Source organism: Sciurus vulgaris (assembly GCF_902686455.1).
Source record: "Sciurus vulgaris genome assembly, chromosome: 11".
Classification (NCBI taxonomy): Eukaryota; Metazoa; Chordata; class Mammalia; order Rodentia; family Sciuridae; genus Sciurus; species Sciurus vulgaris.
This window is the reverse complement of record NC_136472.1, coordinates 129,682,319-129,706,956: the sequence shown is the minus strand read 5'-3', so window position 1 is coordinate 129,706,956 and position 24,638 is coordinate 129,682,319. Positions and strand designations below refer to the sequence as shown.

At 49.9% G+C, this 24,638-nt stretch overlaps 1 protein-coding gene across 7 annotated transcripts in view; it reads left to right on the top strand.

Annotated features, from left to right (window-relative positions):
• IGSF9B (immunoglobulin superfamily member 9B) overlaps positions 1–24,638 on the top strand; it is a 53,475-nt gene that overhangs the window by 14,742 nt on the left and 14,095 nt on the right. Inside the window, exons 4-21 of one of the 7 annotated variants that reach the window (XR_013757557.1) lie at positions 3,941–4,092; positions 4,420–4,537; positions 5,679–5,820; positions 6,132–6,277; positions 8,882–9,024; positions 9,287–9,427; positions 9,514–9,630; positions 9,907–10,057; positions 11,177–11,300; positions 13,804–13,979; positions 15,379–15,605; positions 16,445–16,529; positions 18,627–18,788; positions 19,181–19,226; positions 19,810–21,456; positions 22,102–22,191; positions 22,478–22,532; positions 22,949–22,994. Coding sequence is in view for 4 of the 7 variants with exons in the window: in XM_079102104.1 (XP_078958230.1) it covers positions 3,941–4,092; positions 4,420–4,537; positions 5,679–5,820; positions 6,132–6,277; positions 8,882–9,024; positions 9,287–9,427; positions 9,514–9,630; positions 9,907–10,057; positions 11,177–11,300; positions 13,804–13,979; positions 15,379–15,605; positions 16,445–16,529; positions 18,627–18,788; positions 19,181–19,226; positions 19,810–21,456; positions 22,102–22,342 (3,818 nt within the window). In the remaining 3 variants the exon portion in view is untranslated. Of the gene's footprint in view, positions 1–3,940; positions 4,093–4,419; positions 4,538–5,678; positions 5,821–6,131; positions 6,278–8,881; positions 9,025–9,286; positions 9,428–9,513; positions 9,631–9,906; positions 10,058–11,176; positions 11,301–13,803; positions 13,980–15,378; positions 15,606–16,444; positions 16,530–18,626; positions 18,789–19,180; positions 19,227–19,809; positions 21,457–22,101; positions 22,533–22,948; positions 22,995–24,638 lie in introns of those variants that run through there. The other 6 variants (XR_013757556.1, XR_013757555.1, XM_079102104.1 and 3 more) reach the window with 6 other exon arrangements.

The window sequence follows — 24,638 nt, the reverse complement described above, 5'->3', positions numbered from 1 at the left end:
CTCCAGGCATTCAGTTGACGCATGAAGAAAGTAGAATCTAGTTTGGAATTGTATGTTTTCTTGTATGTCTTTCTTAGTTTGCACCAGTGGGAGTTGATTCTTAGGAAATTTCTAATTACTTTGAGTAGAATAAATGTAGACCAAGAACCTTAAAAGATTTAGTTTATCTCATGAACTCATTGTGTATTAACTATGTTATTGTAGATGAGTTAAGTTACCTTCCTCAGGGGAGAAAAAGCTGATGTCTGTTTGCATAGTTGCTGTGAGGATTCAATGAAATGCTGTGTGAGGAAGTATGTTGCACAGGGTCTGGAGCATTAATTACATATGGGTAGTTAAGGATAAAATGTTGGCCACCCTCCTTGTCAAGATAGAAAGCCAGTGAAACTACAAAAAAAAAAAAAATTTTTTTTAAATGTAGTTAGCAGGGATGTCAGACTAAAAGATTGCAGAGGACTTTGGTAGTACTAAAAATCCTCATGAATCTACTAATAGTTATCCATTCAAAACTTATTTTTGAATGTCCAATCCATGGCAGGTTCCAGGTATATGACCAGGGGCATGACCCAATTCTGGCTTTGAATATCCTTAAAACTCCAGAGACATTCAAGTCCAGAGATGATTGCCATGTGGCTTTGGGAACACCAAAGAGGGACAGTTTCTTTGAAGAAATGGCCTCTGTTCAGAGACCTGGCTGGCGAGAAGAGCTAGCCAGGAGCAGATGGGAGGTGGGGAAGGCAACTCCAGGAAGAGGGAGCAGCATGTCTGAACCCTCAAGCAAGGAGAGTGGCACTCCTCATTCCAGGGAGTGCAGCCTGGTTGTTCATATGGAAGCACTGGGCAGGAACGCCAAGCATGGTACACCATCTGCTCCATGCTTGAGAACAGGGCTTAATGATAGAACAGTTTTCCATAACCAAGAAGCTTATCTGTTGAAATGGGCAGAACAGAACAGATAGCCTCCAAAAAGAAGAAAGATCTCCCTACCCTTATCCCCCCATTTCCCTTTTACCTGAGTTCTGAGGTTCCTCCCATCATAAATATTTCTATTATGGATGAGTTATGCTAGCATTCTGTTTCGTCCAAACTAGAAGGTTTAATGTCAGTTTTTTTTTTGACAGGGATCACCTTTGGAAATTGAAAGGCCAGAGAAAAATTAGAATTACAAATTTTTTCATTCCCCTTCTGTGCTTTCTTTGAAGACCAGTTGGGTGGAAACAAACCCAATTATTTCTTTATCACATATAAAATACCCCAAAAACCCAAGCCAAGTCTTGCTTTAGGTTGGTGAATTACTTGGAGGAGAGGCCAGCCTGTTTCTAACCTGGACTATTAATTATAGGGCACTTGCAAAAAGAATTAAGCTTGGAAATGCAGCTGGCAAGCTAACACCTAATTCAGTAAATAATCAAGAGTCAAACCATTATTTTCCTGAAAACTCGAAATTGTTCAGAGTACTTTCATGATTAGCACCTAAATAATAAAGTAATTATGTAATTAGTAATTAATTTGTCACTTCAGGACGTAGTTTAATTTATTATCTTTTCTTTTAAGCTGGAGACCAGAGGTAACAGAGGCTGTGGCTGTATTAACTCTATTTCAGGGGATAGGTTGGGCGAGGATGACTCTGCTGGGGATGAGCACGTGTTCCTGGGGCCTGGGGGCTAGGACTCCAGGATCCCTTTACAAGGACTTTGAATGATTTTTTGCCGTTATGTCTAGTATATTCTTAAACACTGAGAATTGATTTTTCTCAAGGATGTGTGTTGTGTATGTTTTTGGTTGTGATGAAGTGTACTTCTTAATACCTTCCATCATCCCTTTCCAAATGCCCCCTGTGTATCCATATTGAGCTGTGGGCTTTGGAGATTAAAAGCCCAAGATGGTCTTGGGATGGTCTTGCTCTTAAGAAGTTTTATGTATTTGAATTTGTGTTGGTAAAAGCCTTCATTCATTTGTTCATTCAGTTTTCTTATTCTTTCATTGAGCAAATATTTATTAAAAATGCTGTTTGACGAATGATCTTGCTGATAAGCGGATGAGAACATAGAATGGGGGTTAGGAGGGGTTAGCGTTAGGGTTAGGGTTAGGTTTAGGGTTAGGGATAAGGAAGGTGGTAAGAATGGAGGAAGGAAGGACTGTATAGAGGGAAAAGGGGTGGGTGGGGTGGGGGGGAAGGGAAAAATATAACAGAATGAATCAAACAACATTGCCTTATGTAAATTTATGATTACACAAATGGTATGCCTTGACTCCATGTACAAACAGAGAAACAACATGTATCCCATTTGTTTAAATAAGAAAAAAAATGCTGTTTGATCCAGAAATAGTGTTAAAAGCTAGACATTCAGTGCCACTGCAGGAAAGGTATCTGCTCTCAGGGAGTCACTATTCCCAAAAATTGGGACTGATAAGAAGCATGTGAGCAAATACATGTATAATGAAGGTTGGGGATGTAGCTCGTGGTAGAATGCTGCCTACCATGTGTAAGGCTTGGGGTAATCCCCAGTACCGACAAAAGCAGAACAAAAACACATACTTATATATGGACGTTCGTTAGTGATTAGTTCCTTAAAGAAAATAAAACAGTACAAGGGAATAGGGAATTCCAGAAGTGCCATCTGAAATGGACTGAAATCAGGTAAGGCAGATATAGCATTTAACTGACTTGTATGAACAGAAGGAGTGGTTCTCTAGAGAGAACCCCAAATATATAAGACCTTGAGGTTGGAAATGCTTGCCACATTGGAGGGAGACTAAGAAGGTGATGTGTCTAAAGCACAGGTAGGGAAGAATGTTTTAGGAGATGAGTTTGGGGCGGGTCAGGACCAAATCCTAAAACCTTGTGATGAGTTCTTAATTTAGGACTGTGCAGAGGGGAGGGAGACCCCCCAAAACTCTTCCTTATGGCTTCAGTGGTTCCTGGAGAAATGAAAACCATGAAAGTAATGGCATAATAACTATTTTGTAAAAACATGTCTGCATTTTATAAGATCCTTTTCACAAACATGATCTCATTTATTCCTCACATCAGTTCCAGAGTGCGGAGGTTTTAGGTAAAGCCCAGAGAGATTGAGGAACCAAAGTTATAAAGCAAGTGGCAAGCTAGCACTTGAACTCAGATCCTGAGCTCTGGGTGCCTTTAGAGGTGCTCAGAGTGGCTTGCTTTAGGGCTGGTGTTAGGGCCATTTTGGAAGCTCTTAGAACCAGTAGTCCAGGAGGTTAAGACTGACTGGATTGCTTCTACAAGTAGTTCAGGTGATGGAACTAAATATCTTAAAAGTTGTTTATACAAACAGGATGGGGTTTTAATTATATTTCAATGTAGGAGAAAGATAACCTAGCATAATCAGAGGACAGTTATAGAGGGAGTGGCCTGCAGAGGGAGCTGTCTACCTTTATCCGTGGAAGCCAGAGTGGGAGGCAGGTAGATAATTTTCTTTGCAGAATCTGGGAAATTAAAGACTATGTAGCCTTGGCCTGGGATCTATGTTAGTCCTAGATGTGTCTCAGATGGCAAATGTCCTAGGAATATGTCCTAGGAATATGGGGACCTGGCTGAGAGGGAATGTGGAAGTATAGTTCCTATGCATCATGATAATGCTGAGGGGAAACACTGAAAGGTGGTAGAAATTTTTGGGACCACAGAGAGCTGTCTTGTGTATACCATGTACCTAGTGCTGACCATGGCAGCTTCCCTGTAGTAGATGCTCAATAAGTATTTTACTGGGAAGTATCTAAGTTTGGTGGGTAAAGCATAGGATTTGGACCCAGCCAGACTGACATTGGATCCCAAATCTCCCCTTCCCTGTGATACTCCTAGGCAGGACTCTCCCCATCTCTACCTTCGTCGCACCATCCTTGCATTCTGCAGAGTTGCAATGAGAGTTCTGTATGGGTGGGCTGGTTCCATCCCTCACCTTCGTGGTCTCCTTTGCAGCCCCTCCCACCTTTACAGAAACACCCCCCCAGTACATCGAGGCCAAGGAGGGTGGCAGTATTACCATGACCTGCACAGCTTTTGGGAACCCAAAGCCCATCGTCACCTGGCTCAAGGAGGGAACGCTCCTCGGTGCTAGTGGGAAGTACCAGGTGAGCGTGGCTGTAGGCTGGGACTGCTGCGGTCACTCTTCCTCACCCTTCCTCCCTGCCCTTCTCTCCCCTCCAAGGCAGATGACCATTGACACTACTGTGCAGGTACAAGGTGGAGGCAAGAAAGCCAATAACCTGACCTGGCTGCAGGCATCCCCTCTGGGTGTCTTGGAGGGAGATGGACAAGGAGACACCTACTCTCTGGATCCCCTGATGCATGCGTTCCTGGGGCCTTCTCCAGCCCAGCTTCTCTGCATCCCTCTGCCTGAGGGCTGCATTTGTGGGACCCACAGATGGGTGTGAACTGTGTTTGTCCTCCACCCCTAGGTGAGTGACGGCAGCCTGACAGTGACATCTGTCAGTCGGGAGGACAGAGGCGCCTATACCTGTCGAGCATATAGTATCCAGGGGGAGGCTGTACACACGACTCACCTGCTGGTACAAGGTAGAGGGGCTATTTCCTCCTTTTCTCCTGAGCTCCTGCAGGGGGTGCCCAGCCCTGCTGAGCCACAGTGGTATTCTCCTGGGCTATAGTTTGCATAGCTGGGGGTAGTGGAGATACCAGGGGTCCATGGGAGCTGGACAGGGGCTCCTGTATCACACATCCCCCACTGGTTACACCTCCTATCCTGGCCTGCCTGGGAAAGAGCACCCCACAGTGTAGCAGGGAGGCACTGTGCTGAATGAACTTCTGGTTTCCCTCTGTCTGTTTAGCATCTTTACCATGCCTCTACCTCCTCAGGAGAGGAGACCTCCCTCAGGTTGTCTATCCATTAGTGATGGCATCAATAAATAAAGATAAGGACTTGATCCAAGCCCCAGACATTTAAACAACACCAAGAGCATTTGGCAGAGCTGGGTCTGTACAGTCAGCGCTGAGATGCTACTCTGTCCAGCCTGGGCCCCAAGAGTGCCCCAGAAGGGGTGGACACTCACTCAGAATATGTGGAATCCTGTGAAGAGGCTTCTGCTTTTCCACCCACCACCTACTGGAGGGATAGGGAGAGTTGGTGGCAGCTGTGTACGGCTGAGAGTGGCTGCAGTTGTAGTTGTTCCTTCTGCTCTGAGGGCTGAGCAGCAGTCAGGGCCAGAGGTCCCTCTGTAGCTTGGCTGGATGCTGCTCCTCTCTCAGGAAAGAGCTGGCTGCAGCTCTGCCTCTTTTTCCCACAGCCAGTACCAGGAACTTCTGGAATTTTGTTCTCCCTTCAGCCCCCAGCCTCTTCTGTACTGAGCTGCCCTCTTTACCTCTGACCACTAGGCAGTTGCAAGGCTCTGTCTCCTCCAGAGACAAGATTATTCCTTGCTGCAGATTTTTAAAAAGCAGATTTCCTCCTGCATGTCTCCTACTCAAGATTTGCTGGATCAGGGTGGGCAGGAAGGGTGTGTGTGAGGGGTGGATAGATAGCTAGATGAGGGTGGGGTGGAGGGAGGATGACTGAGCCCTGTAGTGGCTAAAAATCACTGTGATAACTGTCCAGGCCATACTCCTGCAGTGCTCCTCCCTGACTACCTCACACCTTCCTGGGAGGCTTGGTGTGGTTGCTCTGCCTCATCAGGAGGTGATGTTTATTTCCTGTTCTCTCTAGGGCCTCCTTTCATTGTTTCCCCTCCTGAGAACATCACCGTCAACATCTCCCAAGATGCTCTGCTCACCTGCAGGGCAGAGGCATATCCCGGCAACCTCACCTACACCTGGTACTGGCAGGATGAGAACGTCTACTTCCAGAAGTGAGCAGCTCACAGGGTTTCCCCAGATCAGCAGGCGCAAGGGACTCTGAGCAGGGGCTTTGCAGCCTGCCTGCTCTAGAGATTGCAGAGGTGGGGAAAGTGGAAAGTCTGGTTCTTGTGTCTCACATACTCAGGCCAGTCTTTGCATGGAGGGACCTTGAGAAAGGGATCCTGAGAGTGACAAGAACACTGGGTCTCCTTGCTGCACCTAGGGGAGGTGAAGGTGACCCTTGCTTGGGTGTCTGCTGTGAGATCCTCTTCTCCCACCTACCAATAGCACTCACTTCCTTTTTTCCTTGCTGGCTTTGCAGTGACCTGAAGCTGAGGGTGCGCATCCTAATTGATGGGACACTGATCATCTTCCGGGTGAAGCCAGAGGATGCTGGGAAGTACACCTGCGTTCCTAGCAACAGCCTGGGGCGTTCCCCATCTGCCTCAGCTTATCTGACTGTGCAGTGTGAGTAGGGGTGAGAGTGTTTGTGGGTGTTCCAAAAGATTCAAGCCACATTAGCCAGATTGGAGGCTGGAGGGCAGCTAAGACTAAGCACCTTTCAGGGGAATGTGGGTGGAGGAATAAATGAGGGAGGAAAGAACTAACTCTTGCTAGACATCTTTTATGGACCAGGCATCACTGTATGCCCATTAATTCATTGCATCAGCCAAGCAAAGGTCAGGTTCAAGGATAATCTGACCTTCTCTTTGAACAGTTGCCCTTCTGAATGGTTGTTCTGGCATTGAATGCTATACCTTGAATGAGTCATTATTGGTTTATTTTTTCTCAGGTGTTTGAGGGGAGCCACAGCTTAGAACCAGTACAGGATTAGTTTTCTGCCAGCCTCACTCTGTCTTTCCACACTATGGACCAAATCTGGGGTGAGGGGAAGAGGACCTTTTTATGGGGTACCTTGGTCCATTTCCCATACCTGGCTCCCTGTGTCTGCCTCCTTGTTCCTCTCCAGGGCTGCTGGAGATCCAAATGAATGAACCTCATTCTCCCTCCAGAACAATTGAGGACCTCTGTTTGAGCACAATTCAGTATGCTAATCTTTAATACTTGAGTGCCAGTTGCTTTCCCACCCCCTGGCAAGCTGAGCATTATGAGAAAGAGAGAGAAAGAAGGATGAGTAATGAGGATTAATATCCTGCTTTTGATTTGTGGATGGCCCCCATCACTCAGACAACAAAGGCTCCATGATGTTGCTGTAGGTGACAGACACTTCATCATTGGATCGCTAGCATGGGAGAATTGCATACACCCAAGGCACAGAGTGCAGGAGTGAGAAGTGTAGCAGACTGGAGACAGATTGGCCCCTAGTCAACCTAGGAGCTGAAGAGAAGTAGAGGAATAGTTGTGGCCCAAGAGGTGGCACTCCTCCAACTCGGCTGCACCAAGCTGGGTGTTTGGGACACAATTGCTATTGAGTGGCCAAGATGGTAGAGCTAAGCTTGACCGGCTGAGCCTCATTGAGCCCCTCACCTCAGACCTGTATCATCTTTTCCCCTCTGTGTAATGACTGCAGGGGTTGGCAAAGACCTCTGTTCTCCGGTGTTATTGGCAGCAACTTGAAAGGATGTGTAGCATGGTATAGTATAAAAACCAAGCTTTTAAGTGCTGTGACACCCGGAACACTGGGTGCCTCTCACCAGACCTGACTAGGAAGTGAATAAATTGCTCCTAAGTGACTCAGAATGTAGCCACGTTGTTCTGAACCTGTAGGGCCTGAAAGAAGGAGCAGACTCCATCTCACAGTGTCTCCTATTCCTTTGGACTGTACGCAGGGATGCCACCTGAACAAGAAAGTGGCAATGACTCTGGTGGCCTGGATTGGGATAAGGGATGGTCCTTCCGAAGGACGTTGATCCTAATTAGGATGCAGATTCCATGCTTGAAGATGTAGGCCATCTTCTGTTGGGAGAAGTGTTGGGTCTCCCCATTTCTCCCCAGTGCCGGCACCACCCCCCCCTCCCACTTGTCCTTTTGTACCTTCTTCCTGCCTTCAAAGAGAATCCAGGGGGGTGAGATTTACAGGTGGGTGAGACAAGGATCTTTATTTCTGCTAAAGAGCAGTGTTCAGAGTATTTCCCATTCATAAACCCTTTGAAAACCTTGGAGGAAAAAAAAAAAAAAAGACTACCATACAAAAGTAGGAAGCTATGTCTAAATATATAACTCGGCCTGGTATTTATGTAATGCTGTTCTCTGAAGAGTTCAAATGCTTAAAAGCTACCAGCTCATTCATCCTCACAGCCTCCTAGTTCTGGATCCTTCTTCATAGCCCTTGGAAGAATTGAGCAGAGGTGACTCAGCCGCATCACAGGGCTGCAGGGCCACTCTCCTCTGTCTCCGAGCCTTTCATCTGTGCTGTGGCCAGGGTTGATTCTGCATTTCAACTGCAGAGTCCAGTGGAAGACTGAGGCAGAGGGAGCTGGACAACCAGCAGAAGGAACGGAGAGGAGAAAAAGTACCAATGTGATTACAATGGCCTTATACATAGAACTGAAGTTGTTATGTTGGCTCAGGATATGCAGAGAGCGAATTGCTGCTCAAGAGAGACCTTGGGATAAGGAACCAAAGGGGAAAGACATCGTCAATGTTGGCTTTGAGGTTCAGAATTTAGGGGCTGAGGGAATTGGACATGGAGAATTTTTGCCTGTAAATGTCTGTGAATTGAGGAATTTAGGAGTACTGAAAACTGGGGCAGTCCAGAATTTGTCTTGAATGCCTCCAAACATTCTTTAAAAATGCTTAAGGTTCTTAAAAACATGCTAGGTGTGGCAGACACAAGTCTGCAGTCTGACCCGGCTGGCTGTGTGTGGCCCCTGGGCTATAATTTCCAGAGCTGGGTTTGTTGTCCCCATTATCCATTGTGGCCCTGGTACGTAATGCTGTGTTGAGCACTGAGGAGCCTGTGGTGAGTATTTGCTGAGTGGGGGATGGATATGAGGGTGTGCCTTGCAAGCACAATGCCTGGTTTATGCTCTGGCTCACCTTCTGCCTGGATTTCTCTTCTGGCTTCTCTCATTATAGCTCTTCTCTCTCACCCACACTCCCTCTTTTCAGACCCAGCCCGTGTCCTCAACATGCCCCCTGTAATCTATGTGCCCGTGGGCATCCATGGCTATATCCGCTGCCCTGTGGACGCAGAGCCACCGGCCACCGTGGTGAAGTGGAACAAAGACGGCCGCCCGCTGCAGGTGGAGAAGGTGTGAGCGAGGTGCTCGTTGGCATTCAGAATGAGAAGCGCCCCCCTGCTGATGATTTTGCTATCTCTGGGTTCTGGTTCTCTTCCAGGGCTCCTCCAGCCCTAAAAAAAAAGTCCCACTAAGGTTGGCTGTTCTCCCAGGGCACCTAGGTGGCGCCTGCCCTAGGCTGTAGCTGCTGTTCTGTCCCATGCTCTGTCTAGAGTGGTGGGACAGAGCATCCGCTTCCTGACCACTGCTCCTTGCTCTCGTCTGTGTCTGGCAGAACCTGGGTTGGACCTTGATGGAGGATGGCTCTATTCGAATTGAGGAGGCCACAGAGGAGGCTCTTGGGACTTACACCTGTGTGCCTTACAACACCTTGGGGACCATGGGCCAGTCTGCGCCTGCACGGCTTGTCCTGAAGGTGAGACCTTAGGGCTGCGTGTGGGTGGCTTCATAAGAGGGGCACCTGAAAGCCCAACTTCATGCACGTGCCTCTGCTCCCCCCAGGACCCCCCGTATTTCACGGTGCTACCAGGTTGGGAGTATAGGCAGGAGGCTGGCCGGGAGCTGCTCATCCCCTGTGCAGCTGCAGGGGACCCCTTCCCTGTCATCACTTGGAGAAAGGTACCTGGGCTCTCAGGCTCCTGGGCTGTGGCATAGGTGGGAGAACCCAGTGACCAGATCTGCTCTGGACCTACACCGATGGGTCAGATGTCAAGGGGGGTGTGACTTCTTAGAGCAGTGGGGGGCCTGAGGAGGGGCAGTGGGAAGGTGTGGTCCAAGGGCCTGGGGATTGCCCCTCACTATCTGTATCCTCCTCAGACTCTTGAGCTATTATCTGCTCCTCTCCTAACCTCAGTCCCTGCTTCCACCTCTTCCTTGTCTTCTTGTTTGGCCAAGGTAGGGAAGCCCAGCAGAAGCAAGCACAGTGCCCTGCCCAGTGGGAGTCTCCAGTTTCGCGCCCTGAGTAAGGAGGACCACGGGGAGTGGGAATGTGTCGCCACTAATGTGGTCACGAGCATCACTGCCAGCACCCACCTCACTGTCATCGGTACGTGAACAGTGGGCTGGGCTGGGTGGGTGGTAGGGCAGAGTTGGGTCTGGGCATCAGATCCCAAGAGGCATTCTATGATGACTATCCATGCTCTGCAGTCATCCTTCTTAGGTCAGTCCAACCTTGAACCCAGCGCCTACCACCTGTAGGCTGTGAAAGTGAAGGTCCACATGAGTCTACTTCTTGGGGAGGACAGAAAAATTAATGTACCTAGCAACTCACCTGATGCAAGAAGGCAGCTGTATCGTCAGTAGGAACTCTGGGGACTTGGAATTTAAAGGACTGTGGGAAAGAAAGCTGGTGGACCTGGAATGAGGGACAGTTGGACCATGTGGCATCTTGAACAGGGTACCAAGCTGAGTCCTGAGGGCTCAACCTGGTATAGGAGGTGGTGCAGGAGAAGGTGATTGGTGTTCCTGTTTCCTGGCATTTCTGGGTCTGATTGCCTAGCGTGTGCATCCTAGGACCTCAGCCTGTCTCCTTTTAGCCTGTCCCTCTGGGTTCTGAGTCACAATCATAACCATGGCTAACTGTCTGAACTTTCAGTTTCAGTGTTGGGCTCTGAACCAGTTGGTCTACACACCTAGTCGTTTACAAGTGGAGGTGGGACTGATGGGTCCCAAGGTCATATTTGTGAGAATGAGGCTGGTGTGGGCTTAGCACATTGACCAGTGTCGATGGGACCAGGACTCAGACCTGAGTCGATGTATCTACTACCTGCCATGTTGTGCTGTCTCATACCAGCATTTGGGTACAATATGATGCTTTTTATAAGAAGTGATGTTTTTTGGTTTGCTCAGGACCTCAGAGGAGCACAGGAGTTTGGGCTGGGTTGAAGAGGGTCCTGGTTACCCTGTGTTCTATTCTCCTGCGGTTCAGGTGGTCTCTTGCTAGTGAAACTGGACTGCATGGTGGGACAGACTTCTTTTTCTTAAGCTGGCAGGGTCAGGGGGCCAGCACCTTAGGGACTTCACTTGTCCTTAACCACTTAAGGTGATGCATTAGTTCCATACTTTGGTCTCTCTTGGGTTCCCTGCAGCAAGATGATGGGTAAATAGGCTCAGCTGCAAATAGGCTCAGCTCCTTTCAGTCTGAGAGGTCTCCCTTGGTCTCCAGGCACCAGCCCCCATGCCCCGGGCAGTGTCCGGGTCCAGGTCTCCATGACAACTGCCAACGTGTCCTGGGAGCCAGGCTATGATGGAGGCTACGAGCAGACATTCTCAGTTTGGTACGGACCTCTGTGAGTCAGCCCCGCATGCTTTGCTTTCTGCTTCTCCCTTTCCCGTCCAACACAGGCAGTCCTGGGGTGGGTAGAGGGTCCAAGGAGGATGTGTCTGAACTTGCTAGACCTGCAGACAGCAAAGTGGGTTAGACAGTGACTAGTTCTTGTGGGCTCTGGGGGATGTCATAAGGGATTTGGTATCCCTGAGTTCCCACCCTGAAGGTTAGGGAAGCCTATTTGAGCCTGTGTGTGAATCGTCTGTGATCCTCTGTAGCTCTTTCCCAGCTTATCTCAACTGCCTGCCACCACTTTTGTGTCCTCCCTCATTCTTTTCTTTTCTTTTCTTTTTTTTTTTGGTACTGGGGATTGAACCCAGGGGTGCTTAACCCTGGAGCCAGATCTCCAGCCTTTTTATTTTTTTTTTTTTATTTTGAGATAGAGTCTTGCCAAGTTGCTTAGGGCCTTGCTAAGTTGCTGAGGCTGGCCTTGAACTTGTGATCCTCTTGCCTCAGCCTCCCAAGTTCCTGGGATTATAGGCATGTGCCACCACACTGGATGCATCCTCATGCTTTTTTTTTTTTGAGGTTCCTCTGGAGTCTGAAAGAGATTCCTAATTGTTAAGGACTTTGTGAAATAGCCAGACCTGAAATGAAGAGTGTAATTTTTATTCTCTCCCTTGCCCAGTGGTTCTAGAAGCTAGTATGGAGAGCTTGTGTTCACTTTACTGACCCTGTCTCCAGCAGCTGCACTTTCTAGAACACTGTATTGATTGTTTTCATGTCTGTTATTAATTCTGTCAGATGCAGTGATGTGAGATCTTTGCCCAAACCTTAGGATAGGTAAAGATTTCAAAAATGCACGAACCAGGGTGGGCACAGGAGGAACAGGAATGGTGGGAAGAGAAGTCCAGTGGAATTCCCTCCCATCCCCCTAGAGCTCTGACTCTCCATATTCTTGTCCTGAGCCAAAACCTCCACCTGTGTCACCGTTGACATCCTTGTGTGGGGAGGTCAAACTTCCTCACGTTCTCCTTTTCTGACCTCTCCCACCTGGGCCTATTTTTCTAGCTAGGCTCAGTCTGAGTGTGGGGAGGGGGAAAAACAGATGCTAGAGCAGGACTCAGGGGAACTCATGAAGGCCCCATGAGATCCTCCTCAACAGTGCAGAAGATTAAGAAGGGAGCCTGCCCTGTTTTCTGTCATAATGGTTTGGGACTGTTCCCAGGCTGAGAATCCTGAGTATTTTGAATTTTAGATAGGTGATCTGTCCCTGGAATAGGGTGAGGGTTTGGGGGAGGGGTGAAGCTGAACCTAGAATATCCTTCCAACCCATTATCTTGGTTCCTTCCACAGCAGGGCAAGGGGTGGGAACTCCTCATACTGCCAGGGGCTGCTATAAGATGCTGGCTAGGGGAGGGGTTTTTGGCATGGCTGAGCCATCTTTGGGGTTGCCCCTGTGGAAGGGCTGGGCACATATCCTGGGGCTTCCCTTGCTGCTTGTGGTGCTGCTCCACACTGCTGCTCATCTGCATTGCTTTATCACACTCTGCTCACTTGCTTTGGTGCCCTGGGTGGGGAAAAGTGGGTGCCAAGGTTGGGGAGGTCTCTTTTCCTCTTTTCTTTTTTGACTGCCTCCAACTCTCCCTGTACTGACTCAGACATTTGATTCTAGCTTCTTTTTGCTGTTTCTGCTGCCTCAGCTCACCCTCCTGGGCATACATGGGAGCGGCCTTTAAACCTAGAGGGGAAGCCTGTGGGCATCAGCTAAATTATAGCTCAGGTCTGCCAAAGCTGGCCAATCCCATAGGAAAATGTCTCCTCCCTGTGGTGACGTGATGGTACTGCACCTGTCGCAGGTGGCTTCATTGCCTGTTGGAAGTTTGGGAGCCCTTTAGAGTGGTAGAAAATCCTTACCCTTACACACACACAGGCTGACCTTCTCCTTGATTGTGATTTCTAACCTTTAAGGCCTTAGGGATCCTGGCCCCACTGTGGGAAAACCCCTGATCATTTTGCCATTTTCCTGGACATCCTCAGATGACCCAGATCTGATTGGACTGAGCTTCCTGAGTCACTCTGGTTCTCACTTTGGGCTCTCCCTGGAAGGGGGCAGCCATTGTCACCTGGGTTCCTTCCCTAGTCCTGCCGTGATCCAGTTGCTTATCTTTACTTTCCAGTGTCCCTGTACTCCCAAGGCAGAGCCCACTCGTAGGGTGGTGTGCAGGATGGGACTCTCTCAGTGCAATTTGTAATCTGACCAGCGTCTGCAGCATGATTTATATACGAGACTCCCTTTCTTTAGCGGAGGTACCAGTGGTGGTGGGTGACCCTGCATCAGGAGGGTTGGAACAGCAAGAGCCGGGCAGGTCACCCTACCTTGGCCATCCCCTCTTCCTGTCCTGGAACCTGGGAATGCTTGTCCTCTCACTGTCTTCTCCTTGAGGACCTTGCATGCATGCTCTTCTCTCCAGTGTGACCCACCCCACCCCTTGTCCCCCATTCTTTCTCTCTTTTTTGGCCAGGATGAAGCGGGCACAGTTTGGGCCCCATGACTGGCTGTCCTTGTCAGTGCCACCGGGCCCTAGCTGGTTGCTGGTGGACACCCTGGAGCCCGAGACCGCATACCAGTTCAGTGTTCTGGCCCAGAACAAGCTGGGAACCAGCGCCTTCAGTGAGGTGGTCACTGTGAACACTTTAGGTGAGGGTCTGGGGCTGGTATGTCTGGGGCTGTTTTCTTGCAGAGCTGGGATAAAAATTATGATGGCCATGGTCTAGAGCTATTGTTTAGGGTTTAGTTTGTACATGCCTGGCACCTTACTAAGTACTCTCTATAGTGGTTCCATTTGATTTCCTTTTGACGACTTGTCATGTTCTTCTATTGGGTCTGCCTGTTCCCATGTCACAGTATATTTACCCAAATTCCTGTTGCAGCCTCAGATAGAAAGAAGAGCTTTTATATTTTGCCCTTCCTAATTAGGCCATGTGTTTGTATGCCCTGTGGCTTCACAGGAGAAACTGGGAATCTTTCTCCTACAGTTGAGTTTGCCCTCTTCTTCTTTTTTTTTTTTTTGACTGTTGCCAGGTAGAGTCAGGGACACAACTCCAACCCCATTTCCAGAATCCTTTTCTGTACTGTCACAAGGATGAGCAGCAGGGGTGTGAGGCTCACCCCCAGCTCTAAAGTGCCTCTGCTGGGCCTCATTTTGTGCTCCTGGGCCAAGGAGGGATTTGGGAGAGTGAATAGTGTGACATGAGAAGATGTTCCTAGTTTCTGGGACGGGAACCAAAGAAACAGTCATATGTCACTTACTAGCAGGGGCACAACCTGAGGATCCCTGTGAAACGTGCTATTAAGCAGTACTTTCCTTACGTGAACACTATAGAGTGTACCTGAGCAAACCTGAATGGTACAGCACAGGAGAAAGTGATGTGTCAAGAGACACTGTAAACACAAGATGTATGAAGCTGATGCTGGTGGAGCAGGGCATGTTTTACAGGGAAATTTTTCTTTTAAATAAATACGAGTATACTTTGATAAAAAGTATAGTATAGTAAATACATAAACCAGTGACATTGTTTTTTTTTAAGTATTCTGTACTATACACAGTTGTATGTGCCACACTTTTACATGACTGGCAGCGTAATAGGTTTGTTTGCTCAGCATCACCACAAATATGAATAAAGCATTATTCTATGATGTTATCGTAACTACTCTGTCACTCACCAATGGGAATTTTTTTTAGCTCCATTATAAACTCATGGGACCAGTGCCACATGTGGGTCCTTGTTGACCAAAATGTTATGCGATGCATGATTGTACTTTAATTATATTTAATTCTTCCTTCTTCCCTGTAGTTCCTATTTTTTCCCTTTTAAGGAGGTACCTGGTTTCCTCATGTATGTTCTTTAGACCTACTCTGAAGGTAGCCACTGTCCCTGACTTCCCTTCCCTTGGACCAGGAGGGCCACTCTAAGTGACACCCTCTTCCCCTCTAAAATGGTACATTGGTTCCTGGTCCACTCTTACTCCCACGTGGGTTGGGGAGACATGGTCACCTCACTGTTACTGATACCATCTTCCTTTCCCTTTGCTGCAGCATTCCCTGTTACAACTCCAGAACCCCTGGTGCTGGTTACCCCACCAAGGTGCCTCACAGCCAATCGGACCCAGCAGGGTGTGCTCCTGTCCTGGCTCCCACCTGCCAACCACAGCTTCCCTATTGATCGCTATATCATGGAGTTCCGAGTTGGGGAGCGCTGGGAGATGCTAGATGATGCCATTCCAGGCACTGATGGCGAATTCTTTGCCAAGGATCTCTCGCAGGTGGGGGCCTTGCTTTTCCTTGCCTCTTCTTCCCAGATTCTGGAAGTGTCATAACTCTTCCTAGAGCCACTAGAAACTTGGAGTCACTCGGATCAGGGGCCTGAGGCTAAGCTCTACACTGTACCTCTCCACCTACATTCCTGGATTCTCCCACATCTACTACCAAGAAATCCTTGGGTCATAGCCGCTAAGGTCCCTCAGGTTCAGAGCCAGTTTGGTGACAGTGGGTACTTGTGCTGGATAGATGGTTCTTCCCAAGGACAAACACCAGCTAGGGCAGGATGACAGGCCAACGTGTGTCTTCAGAACACTGTCCTCAGCTTTTTGCTGAGGGATGGGTAGAGGAGATCCCAGAAGGATATTCTCCTAGGTTAGCACAGCAAAGAACCTGTCCTTTGACAATTTAGAGCCACTGGAAGAAAAATACGTTGTCTTTCTTTCTTTCTTTCTTTTTTTTTTTTTCCTAGCAATCTCCCCTGAATGGTGAACGTCTCTCTTGGGAGAGGAAGCAGCTCAGATACAATCTCATTTTGTCTTTCTTCCCTGGGCTCTCATTTAGTGGTATGCTGAGATGGGCTCACAGTGGCTTTTGAGAGCCCGTTGCACATATATCTTTGCAAGTCTTTCAGAGACCTCATATTCGTAGCTTTATATCAACCATGGTGAGAATACTTATACCATAGCAATTAGCCAGTGCTTGCAATCACCATTTAATACTCACCAGGGACCTCAGTGCTCGGGTACCCTCTTATGTGGAAGTCATTTCCAGGATCTATAGTGATAGAAGAAGTGGTATCTCAGGTCCCTCAACTGACTGGGTATTGTCCTGTGTTCTGTAGGACACCTGGTATGAGTTCCGGGTTCTGGCTGTCATGCAGGATCTGATCAGTGAGCCCAGCAACATCGCCGGAGTCTCCAGCACAGGTACTTTGGGGATGGAAGTTCTGCTATAGTAATAGGGACAGAAAACCCCAGAACTACTTAAAAGTTCTTTTGTGAAACAGGCCAGATTGGGTTAGAAACTAAGATGTCTAGTTGAAATTGCAGGAGTCAAAGCATTTCTGAAACCCATCAGATCCATGCTTCCATGATGCTTGGAATTTTATCCCCCTAAAGAGCTGGGTTTCTGATAATTCTATGGGATAACCACAGAAGGAAATTCAATGACTCTCATTACAGTTGTCAAAAAAAACTTGATTTAAGTACTGTTTGCTATACATTTTGTGTCCTCTAGTGCTGTACTGCATAATGGGGATGGGACTGTGCATTGGAGGGAAGAAGCAGAGGGTCAACAAGTGTTTATTGGATGCCTATTATAGGCTTCTTTATAATTATGTGGGTTTTATTTGGAAAATTGTTGTTTGGTGTTGTTTTGCCTTCCTTCCTCTCCCTAGATTTTTTCAGGCTAAATAAAACCAACTCCCTAGCATTTTCTCCATTTATCTCTCTTTCTCTTGGCACCAGTCCCATTTCTACATGTCTTCTCTCCAGCTCCAGTTTCTGAAACAGAGCAAAGTCCCCTCCCCCAGGGAAGTGGTATCTTTGGTATGGAAAAGGCTCTTGCCTAGCAAGCAAACCATGGTCCCATTTCCTTGGACTCTGCATGCACAGAGACCTCTGGGACCAGGGAGAAGGATCTTGGCCAAAAGCTCACTCACTGAGCTTCCTGGAGTTACAGAAGCGCTGGTGTGGCGAGGTTGAGGAAGGGCAGAACTGGAGCTGCAAGGGAGCTTGGGGGAGGGGAAGAACTGGAATGTGATTTCTGTCATATATATTAGGCACCCTAGGTTTTGTTGTAAAACAGTTACCTCCTGTAGGCAGCAGAACCTAGCTTACTTCTGTCCTGGCTTCTCTCCAGGAAGATTAGAGAGATGTAGGAACAAGGAAGCTTACAGTCAAAGCCAAAGTTGAAGGCTTGAACGTTTTGTTTGCTCGTTTCTGTAAACTCTTCTGTGTTCGTAGCTTTCTGTTTTGCTTCTGGAAGGAAACATGCCTAGTCAGATGATTCCACACAGGCAAAGGGGATGCTGCAACCTCAGCATTCCCTGTATTTAAGTCCCCCATTTGCAAAGGCCGTTGCATTTGTTTTCCACTCAGCCCATCAGCATAATTTGGATTATTTTTATCCATTATTATTATTGACATAGCAATGAATTCTGGCCAAATATATCACAATATATTGACTTTCCCTCTGATGAACCTGACGAGTGGCACTTACTGATACAGTTGTCTTTTGAGTCTAATATAACAGATTGGGGTTGGTCCAGTCATGCCTCTGACACTAACTAGCTCTGGTAATTTGGGCCCAAAGTGAGGCTTAAATCTTTACCTATAAAATGAGAGAACTGAATCTGTCTCTACCTTCCCTGCCAGCACTAGCATCTTCTATAGCTTAGAGGACCAGGGCATGCTCATCCTTGCTGCGGGAAGCTGCATGCCTGTCTGTAATGAGATGAAAATGAATGGGTCTGAGTGCTATTGCAGTAAGCCCTCTCCTGCTCTAGGATTTTACCTTCAAGGTGAAGAAGACTCTCATTTGGTAGACATGGCATGGGAAAAAGTAGAAATTCCTGGACTGGAGGACAGAACAACTAGACTCTGGTTAGGATACTGATATAACATGAACCGATCACTCAACGTAGTGAATCACAGTGTTTGCATTTAGGGATTGGGAGCAATTTGTGTGCTCTGTCTTGCTCATGGGGTTAATATGAGAAGATCTAATAACATGCATAGAAATGCTTTGCACCAGGTAAAGCAGTAGACAAATACAGCTGAGCTTTGAAATGGATGCTGTTTCTTTATGAGCTACATAGAGGTTACTTGACTTCTATAGAGGATCCCTCGTTTTCCCTCTTTGCATCTCTATACTTCCTCAGGGTTGGAATTGAGCCCCAAGACTGAGCCCCAGCATTGCCTGTTGTACAGCAATAGGGGAAGTAACTTGGGGGGCTAGTGTCAGGGTAAGCGGGTATTGTGGAGAAGGATGGGACCTATGGTGCTCCCTGGTCTCCCTTACAGACATCTTCCCGCAGCCAGACCTGACTGATGATGGGCTGGCCCGGCCTGTGTTGGCTGGAATTGTTGCAACCATTTGCTTCTTGGCAGCTGCCATCTTGTTCAGCACTCTGGCTGCTTGCTTTGTCAACAAGCAGCGCAAGCGCAAGCTCAAGCGAAAAAAAGGTGAGTGTCTGCCCCCTCCCCTTCTCAATTTGGCCCTGTTTCAAATGTTCCCCATCAATAGAGACAGACCATTCGTAGCATCCTCCCTCGCCCCACTCTCTCCCCTCCCTGGGATATTGGGAAACCAGTATCTTGCTGGTAGAGCTGCCAATGTGGGACCTGATTTGAAAGAGAGAGAGGAGGGAAGCAGGTTTCGGGGAAGAGCTGACAGCAAATCTGGGCCTGGTGGTGGGCATAGGTCTCTCAACTGGACATGAAGATGCGATACAAACACAGTGCCTTCCCTTGTGTGGTTTTGCATTGGGCCCACCCCATTGACACCAGGGTGTGGGATGCTGGGTTTTTGTGAACTCAGGCCTCAGAGGGCTTTCTCCATTCATTTGCCCCTCCAGACCCTCCGCTCTCCATCACTCACTGCAGGAAGAGTCTTGAGTCTCCGTAAGTGTCTCTGGCTGTTGTTGGCATGTGGGAGGATGGAAAGACTAGATGTAGATGAACAGTTTGCCTTGCTTTGCCCCATTTCCATGTTTCTTAGCTGTTTCCTATTGACTGATCTGCATGTTAATTTTAAGTTGTCCACAGAGATGGAGGGAGTGGTCGTGTAGATAATAATGGGTTATTTATTTCTCTTTAGCCTTGCGATGTACTTCTGTAATTTTTTCTGCCCTAACAAATTAGCCTAAATAATATGTTATGCTTAAGTCAGTATTAAAATGAGGTTGAATTTCTTGAACAACCTGGGAATGCAGTTGGAGGTGTGCTTAGACAGAGTGTGCCAAATATAGGGGTAGGCCAGAATAAAAGTAGGAATGTGGGTGTTCATTCCAAAAATGGACAATACATGTCTAGACAATTGAGAATTGGCCAGAGTATTTCTCACCAAAATACTCAGCCCATCTTTGCTCTGTTTCTTCAGTGTTGCCCTCCTGGGTTAAGGTAGTGGGTTTTGTGAAGAGAATGAAAAGAAGCTGTAGGCTGGTGTAGCACCCTTACCCCCTTGCTGTTCTTACTCTCCTTGCAGCTTGTCCTCTGGCAAGGTGAGTCCGGAGAGCATCCGCACACTCCGTGCTCCATCTGAGTCCTCCGATGACCAGGGCCAACCCGCAGCCAAGAGGATGCTGAGTCCCACCCGGGAGAAGGAGCTGTCCTTGTACAAAAAGACCAAGAGGGCCATCAGCAGCAAGAAGTATAGTGTGGCCAAGGCTGAGGCAGAGGCTGAGGCCACGACCCCCATCGAGCTGATCAGCAGAGGCCCTGATGGCCGCTTTGTAATGGATCCCTCTGAGATAGAGCCTTCCATGAAAAGCAGACGCATTGAGGGCTTCCCCTTCGCAGAAGAGACAGACATGTACCCTGAGTTCCGTCAGTCTGACGAGGAGAATGAGGACCCGCTGGTGCCCACATCTGTGGCTGCCCTGAAGTCCCAGTTGACTCCCCTGTCTTCCAGCCAGGAGTCCTACCTGCCACCACCAGCATATAGCCCTCGGTTCCAGCCCCGTGGGCTGGAGGGCACCAGTGGCCTGGGAGGTCGACTCCAGGCCACTGGCCAAGCCAGACCCCCAGCCCCCCGGCCCTTCCACCATGGCCAGTATTATGGGTACCTGAGCAGCAGCAGCCCTGGGGAGGTGGAACCGCCACCCTTCTACGTGCCAGAAGTCAGCAGCCCCCTGAGCTCAGTCATGTCGTCCCCACCCCTGCACACGGAGGGGCCATTTGGCCACCCCACCATCCCTGAGGAAAATGGAGAGAATGCTTCCAATAGCACGCTGCCCTTGACTCAAACCCCTACGGGCGGGCGCTCCCCTGAGCCCTGGGGTCGGCCAGAATTTCCCTTTGGGGGCCTGGAAACCCCAGCCATGATGTTCCCCCACCAGCTGCACCCCTGTGATGTGGCCGAGAGTCTGCAGCCCAAGGCTGGCCTGCCCCGAGGACTGCCCCCCTCCTCCCTCCAGGTGCCCGCGGCCTACCCCGGCATCCTGTCTTTGGAGGCACCAAAGGGTTGGGCGGGCAAGTCACCAGGCAGGGGCCCTGTCCCAGTGCCGCCCGCCGCCAAGTGGCAGGACAGACCTATGCAACCTCTGGTGAGCCAAGGGCAGCTAAGACATACCAGCCAAGGTATGGGCATACCCGTGTTGCCTTACCCCGAGCCAGCTGAGCCCGGGGGGCACGGCGGCCCCAGCACATTTGGCCTGGACACCCGGTGGTATGAGCCCCGGCCCCGGCCCAGCCCCCGGCAGGCCCGGCGCACCGAGCCCAGTTTACATCAAGTGGTGCTACAGCCCTCCCGGCTTTCACCTCTGACCCAAAGTCCCCTCAGCTCCCGCACCGGCTCTCCAGAGCTCGCAGCCCGTGCCCGGCCTCGCCCAGGCCTCCTACAGCAGGCGGAGATGTCGGAGATCACCCTGCAGCCGCCAGCTGCAGTCAGCTTCTCTCGAAAGTCCACGCCATCCACAGGCTCTCCTTCCCAGAGCAGCCGCAGTGGGAGCCCCAGCTACAGGCCCGCCATGGGCTTCACCACTCTGGCCACAGGCTACCCCTCCCCACCGCCGGGCCCTGCCCCTGCGGCGCCTGGGGACAACTTGGATGTGTTTGGACAGACACCTTCCCCTCGGAGGATGGGGGAGGAGCTGCTCCGACCAGAGCCCCCAACAACATTACCTACTTCAGGGTGAGTGTGAGCTGCTGTCTCTTATCCACCGCACCTGGTCAACTTCCCCCCCCATGCCTCACCCTGCCCTCCACCTCTCCATCGCCCCAATGACAGGGCTTGTGTGGACATGCTGCAGCATCCCTTTGGCAGGAGTTCTGACCGCGGCATTGGCAGGGTGTGGTCACTGGGGTGGGGTGGGGTGGGACTTACCTGCCCAGGTGTTTCACCAGGAGCTTGAGGGATCTTCTCCACCCAGCCCAGAGCTCTCAAGGAGGCCCACAGCATACTGGGGAGTTTGCGGCAGGGGAGGGGAACATGGTGTGTCAGAGAGTGACTTCTGTGAGTGATGCCTTTGAAGTCTAGGCCTTCCCTGTTCCCGTGATCTTGACATTGGGTGGTGGTTCCTTGGAGTTGCCCAGGCTCCTTCTCTTCTCCGGCCCCTCCTTCTTGCTAAGAAGGACCCTAGAGCCTGACTTCCCTGGGACTACAGATCAAGGGCTGCTTGTTCCCAAACTCCTGCCCATTAACAGCCCTAGTGAACGCCGGACTCCAGGCCTTGTCTACAGCCTCTACAGGAAGGGTGAATCCTGGAGGCTGGGAGAAAAACCTCAGGCCTTTTGTTCTGGGAGCCACATCCCCCATCCCCACCTGTGTGCCTCACAGGAAACTGCAGAGAGACAGACAGACAGACAAGCTCCCGCGATCAGCCCGGCTGAGAGAGCACACTCTAAACTGTAGCAGCTGGTATTCCAGGTACCAGAGTTGGCCTGGACATCTGTCCATACCTCTTCTTCTCTGTCTTTCTATCCTACCTTCCTCCTCCTTCTCCTCACCCTTCCTTCCTTCTCTAGTCAATCTTTCTGTCTGCCTTTCTTTCTTTTCCATTGCCTTTGGGTTGACCTGACTTACTCAGAAGAGCCTGCCATGACTCTGTAGTGCCCCTTGATCTCCCCCATCCCCTTCCCTTTCTCCTTCTTTCCCTTTCTCTCTGTCTTTCTCTCCCTCTGGTTCCGTCCTTTGGTCTTTCTTCTTGATGTAGCTGCCTGTGGAGGGGAGAAGAGTTCCAGAGGAGGCTGGCCTGGTGGTAGGGGCTGGTAGGTGGCTGGGGAAGAGGACCCCAGCAACCTTCCCCTGCCCCCATTCCCTCCCACCCTCTCTGGTACCTGGAAGTGCAAGCTCACCTCCCACCCTCAGTACCACTGCGGGGGCTCCTGGTGGGTGGGTGGAGAAGGGTGGAGAAGGTAGGGAGGTGGAGGAGAGCTGGCTAGGGCGCCCCGCCTCTGTCTGCAGGAGATGCTGTCGTCGCCCTGTCTGCTTTGTGCAGCCCGCTCACCTGCTTTGTTCCATCGTGCGTCTGGTTCTCCGTCTCTCTCCTTTCCTCCCTCACCCCATTCTTTGGCCTCGCCTGTGGGTCTCTGCTCGCTGTGCTTCCCCCTCCTCCCCTCTGGGTGTGCGTGGGTGGTTCCCCCTGGCCGGTGTTGGTAACTGCTTTGTTTCTGATTGATCTCAGCTATCTGGGCAGTGTTGTCGAGACAAGCCTCTCCTCAGCTCAATAGGTAAGGGAGCTCCTCGGGGGCGGGCGGGGGCGGGCAGGCGGACGGGGCTTTGGCAGGGCCATCGCTTCCTTGACAGGGGATCCAAACCACATCCCCTCACTGCCCTGCGGGGGGCAGCTACCGCTCCTCGATTCCCATGGCTTCTGGGTTCCCCACATTGTGCTTCTCAGGCTGCTCCAGCTGGGCTCAGCCTGAACCCCCTTAACTGCAGCTTGTAACCTCCCAGCCCCTGTCCAGTCCCTCCCAGAGCTCCCTGCAGTTGCTCCTACTCAGACCCCCATCATCCTGCTGCCAACACACCTTAGAACCTCCTTCCCCAGCAGCCCGGGTCTCTGCATGCACCCAAGGGACCCAGGATGCCCACAATCAGCTTTGCATCTCCACCCTTGGGGACCTATTTGCACTCATACTGATGTCTAGGACCTTCCCTCACCCTCAAACCTCTGCCCTGTTTTCCCAGCAGCCTCATGCATATTGTCCCCATTCTAGCTACCCACCCTACAAAGGCTTGAATCTTCCCCTGGGGTTGCTGGTGCCTCACCCACTTCTTGGAATCATAATATTAGGTTATCTTAAGGAGCCCGAGTGTTCCCCTTCAACATCTGGGTCTTCCTCAGGTTCAGGTGGCTTCTGATCATGTTAGGGCAAGAGTGGTGAAATATTACCACTTCCCCATATTCCTCGCATCCTGCAGCCTGTTCTTGGTTGTTTTAAGACTGAACTATGACCTCGCCCTTGGGTCCAAATTGGTTTTCAGGGTCCCTGTATTAGCTCTGCAGACCTCCTTGGGCAAGGGCCTTGGCAGGAGCTCCCTCCTCCAGGCAGAAGGAAGTTAAGTTAGCAAGAGGGGAGAATGAATCAGCACTGCATGAGCCTGCCCTGCATGGGTGACTCCTTCCTCTAACATCCTTCTGGGTGGAGGGCAAAAGAATGTGACCATTGTAGGGGGCCACTGAGTCTCTTAAACAGGCTCAGAACACTCAAGGCTCTTTCTCTCTCTCCTGGTTATCTAAAAAGATGCTTATTTTGGTCATGGATGTCACTGACCATGCTTATGAAAGCATAACACTACACTGGGCACCTGCATGGGAGAGAGAGAGTCTTCTATCTAAGTGCTTTTGGCTTCCCCAGATGAGAAGTAGGTACCCTTTCCCACTTTGCAATGCCAGTAGAGGCTGATTTTTCTAATTCTGGACTATAAGTCACTTTGGGTCTTAAGAATGTCCTGTCATAAAGAGAACTTCTTGACATAGTTCTTAATGACCTGCAGCTATATAACTGTCAGTAGCCAAGAGGCCCTGGAATTGTATATGAGGTTACTGGTATCATGCTGCGTTTCCCAGCACTGGAGGGAGGATGAGGGCCAGCAGGTAGCATTTATGAGCTCACCTGCTCCAGGATCCTCCTGTGGCTTCCTGGTTGAGTGCTTCAGAGGAGTGAGAGTGACTGACCAAACTGCACCTTCCCTCCCCTCCTTGCTGTCTCCCCTGTTGCCCTTGGGGTGGGTAACTCTAGACCAGCTTTCACCCCAACTCCTGAAGAGTACCTGGACTCCGTTCTCATTGATCACTTCCACTCTCCACTCCCTACTCTGTTGGGCCCTTTTCCCTCGTGATCCCACCATTCGAGATCTGAGAGAACCCA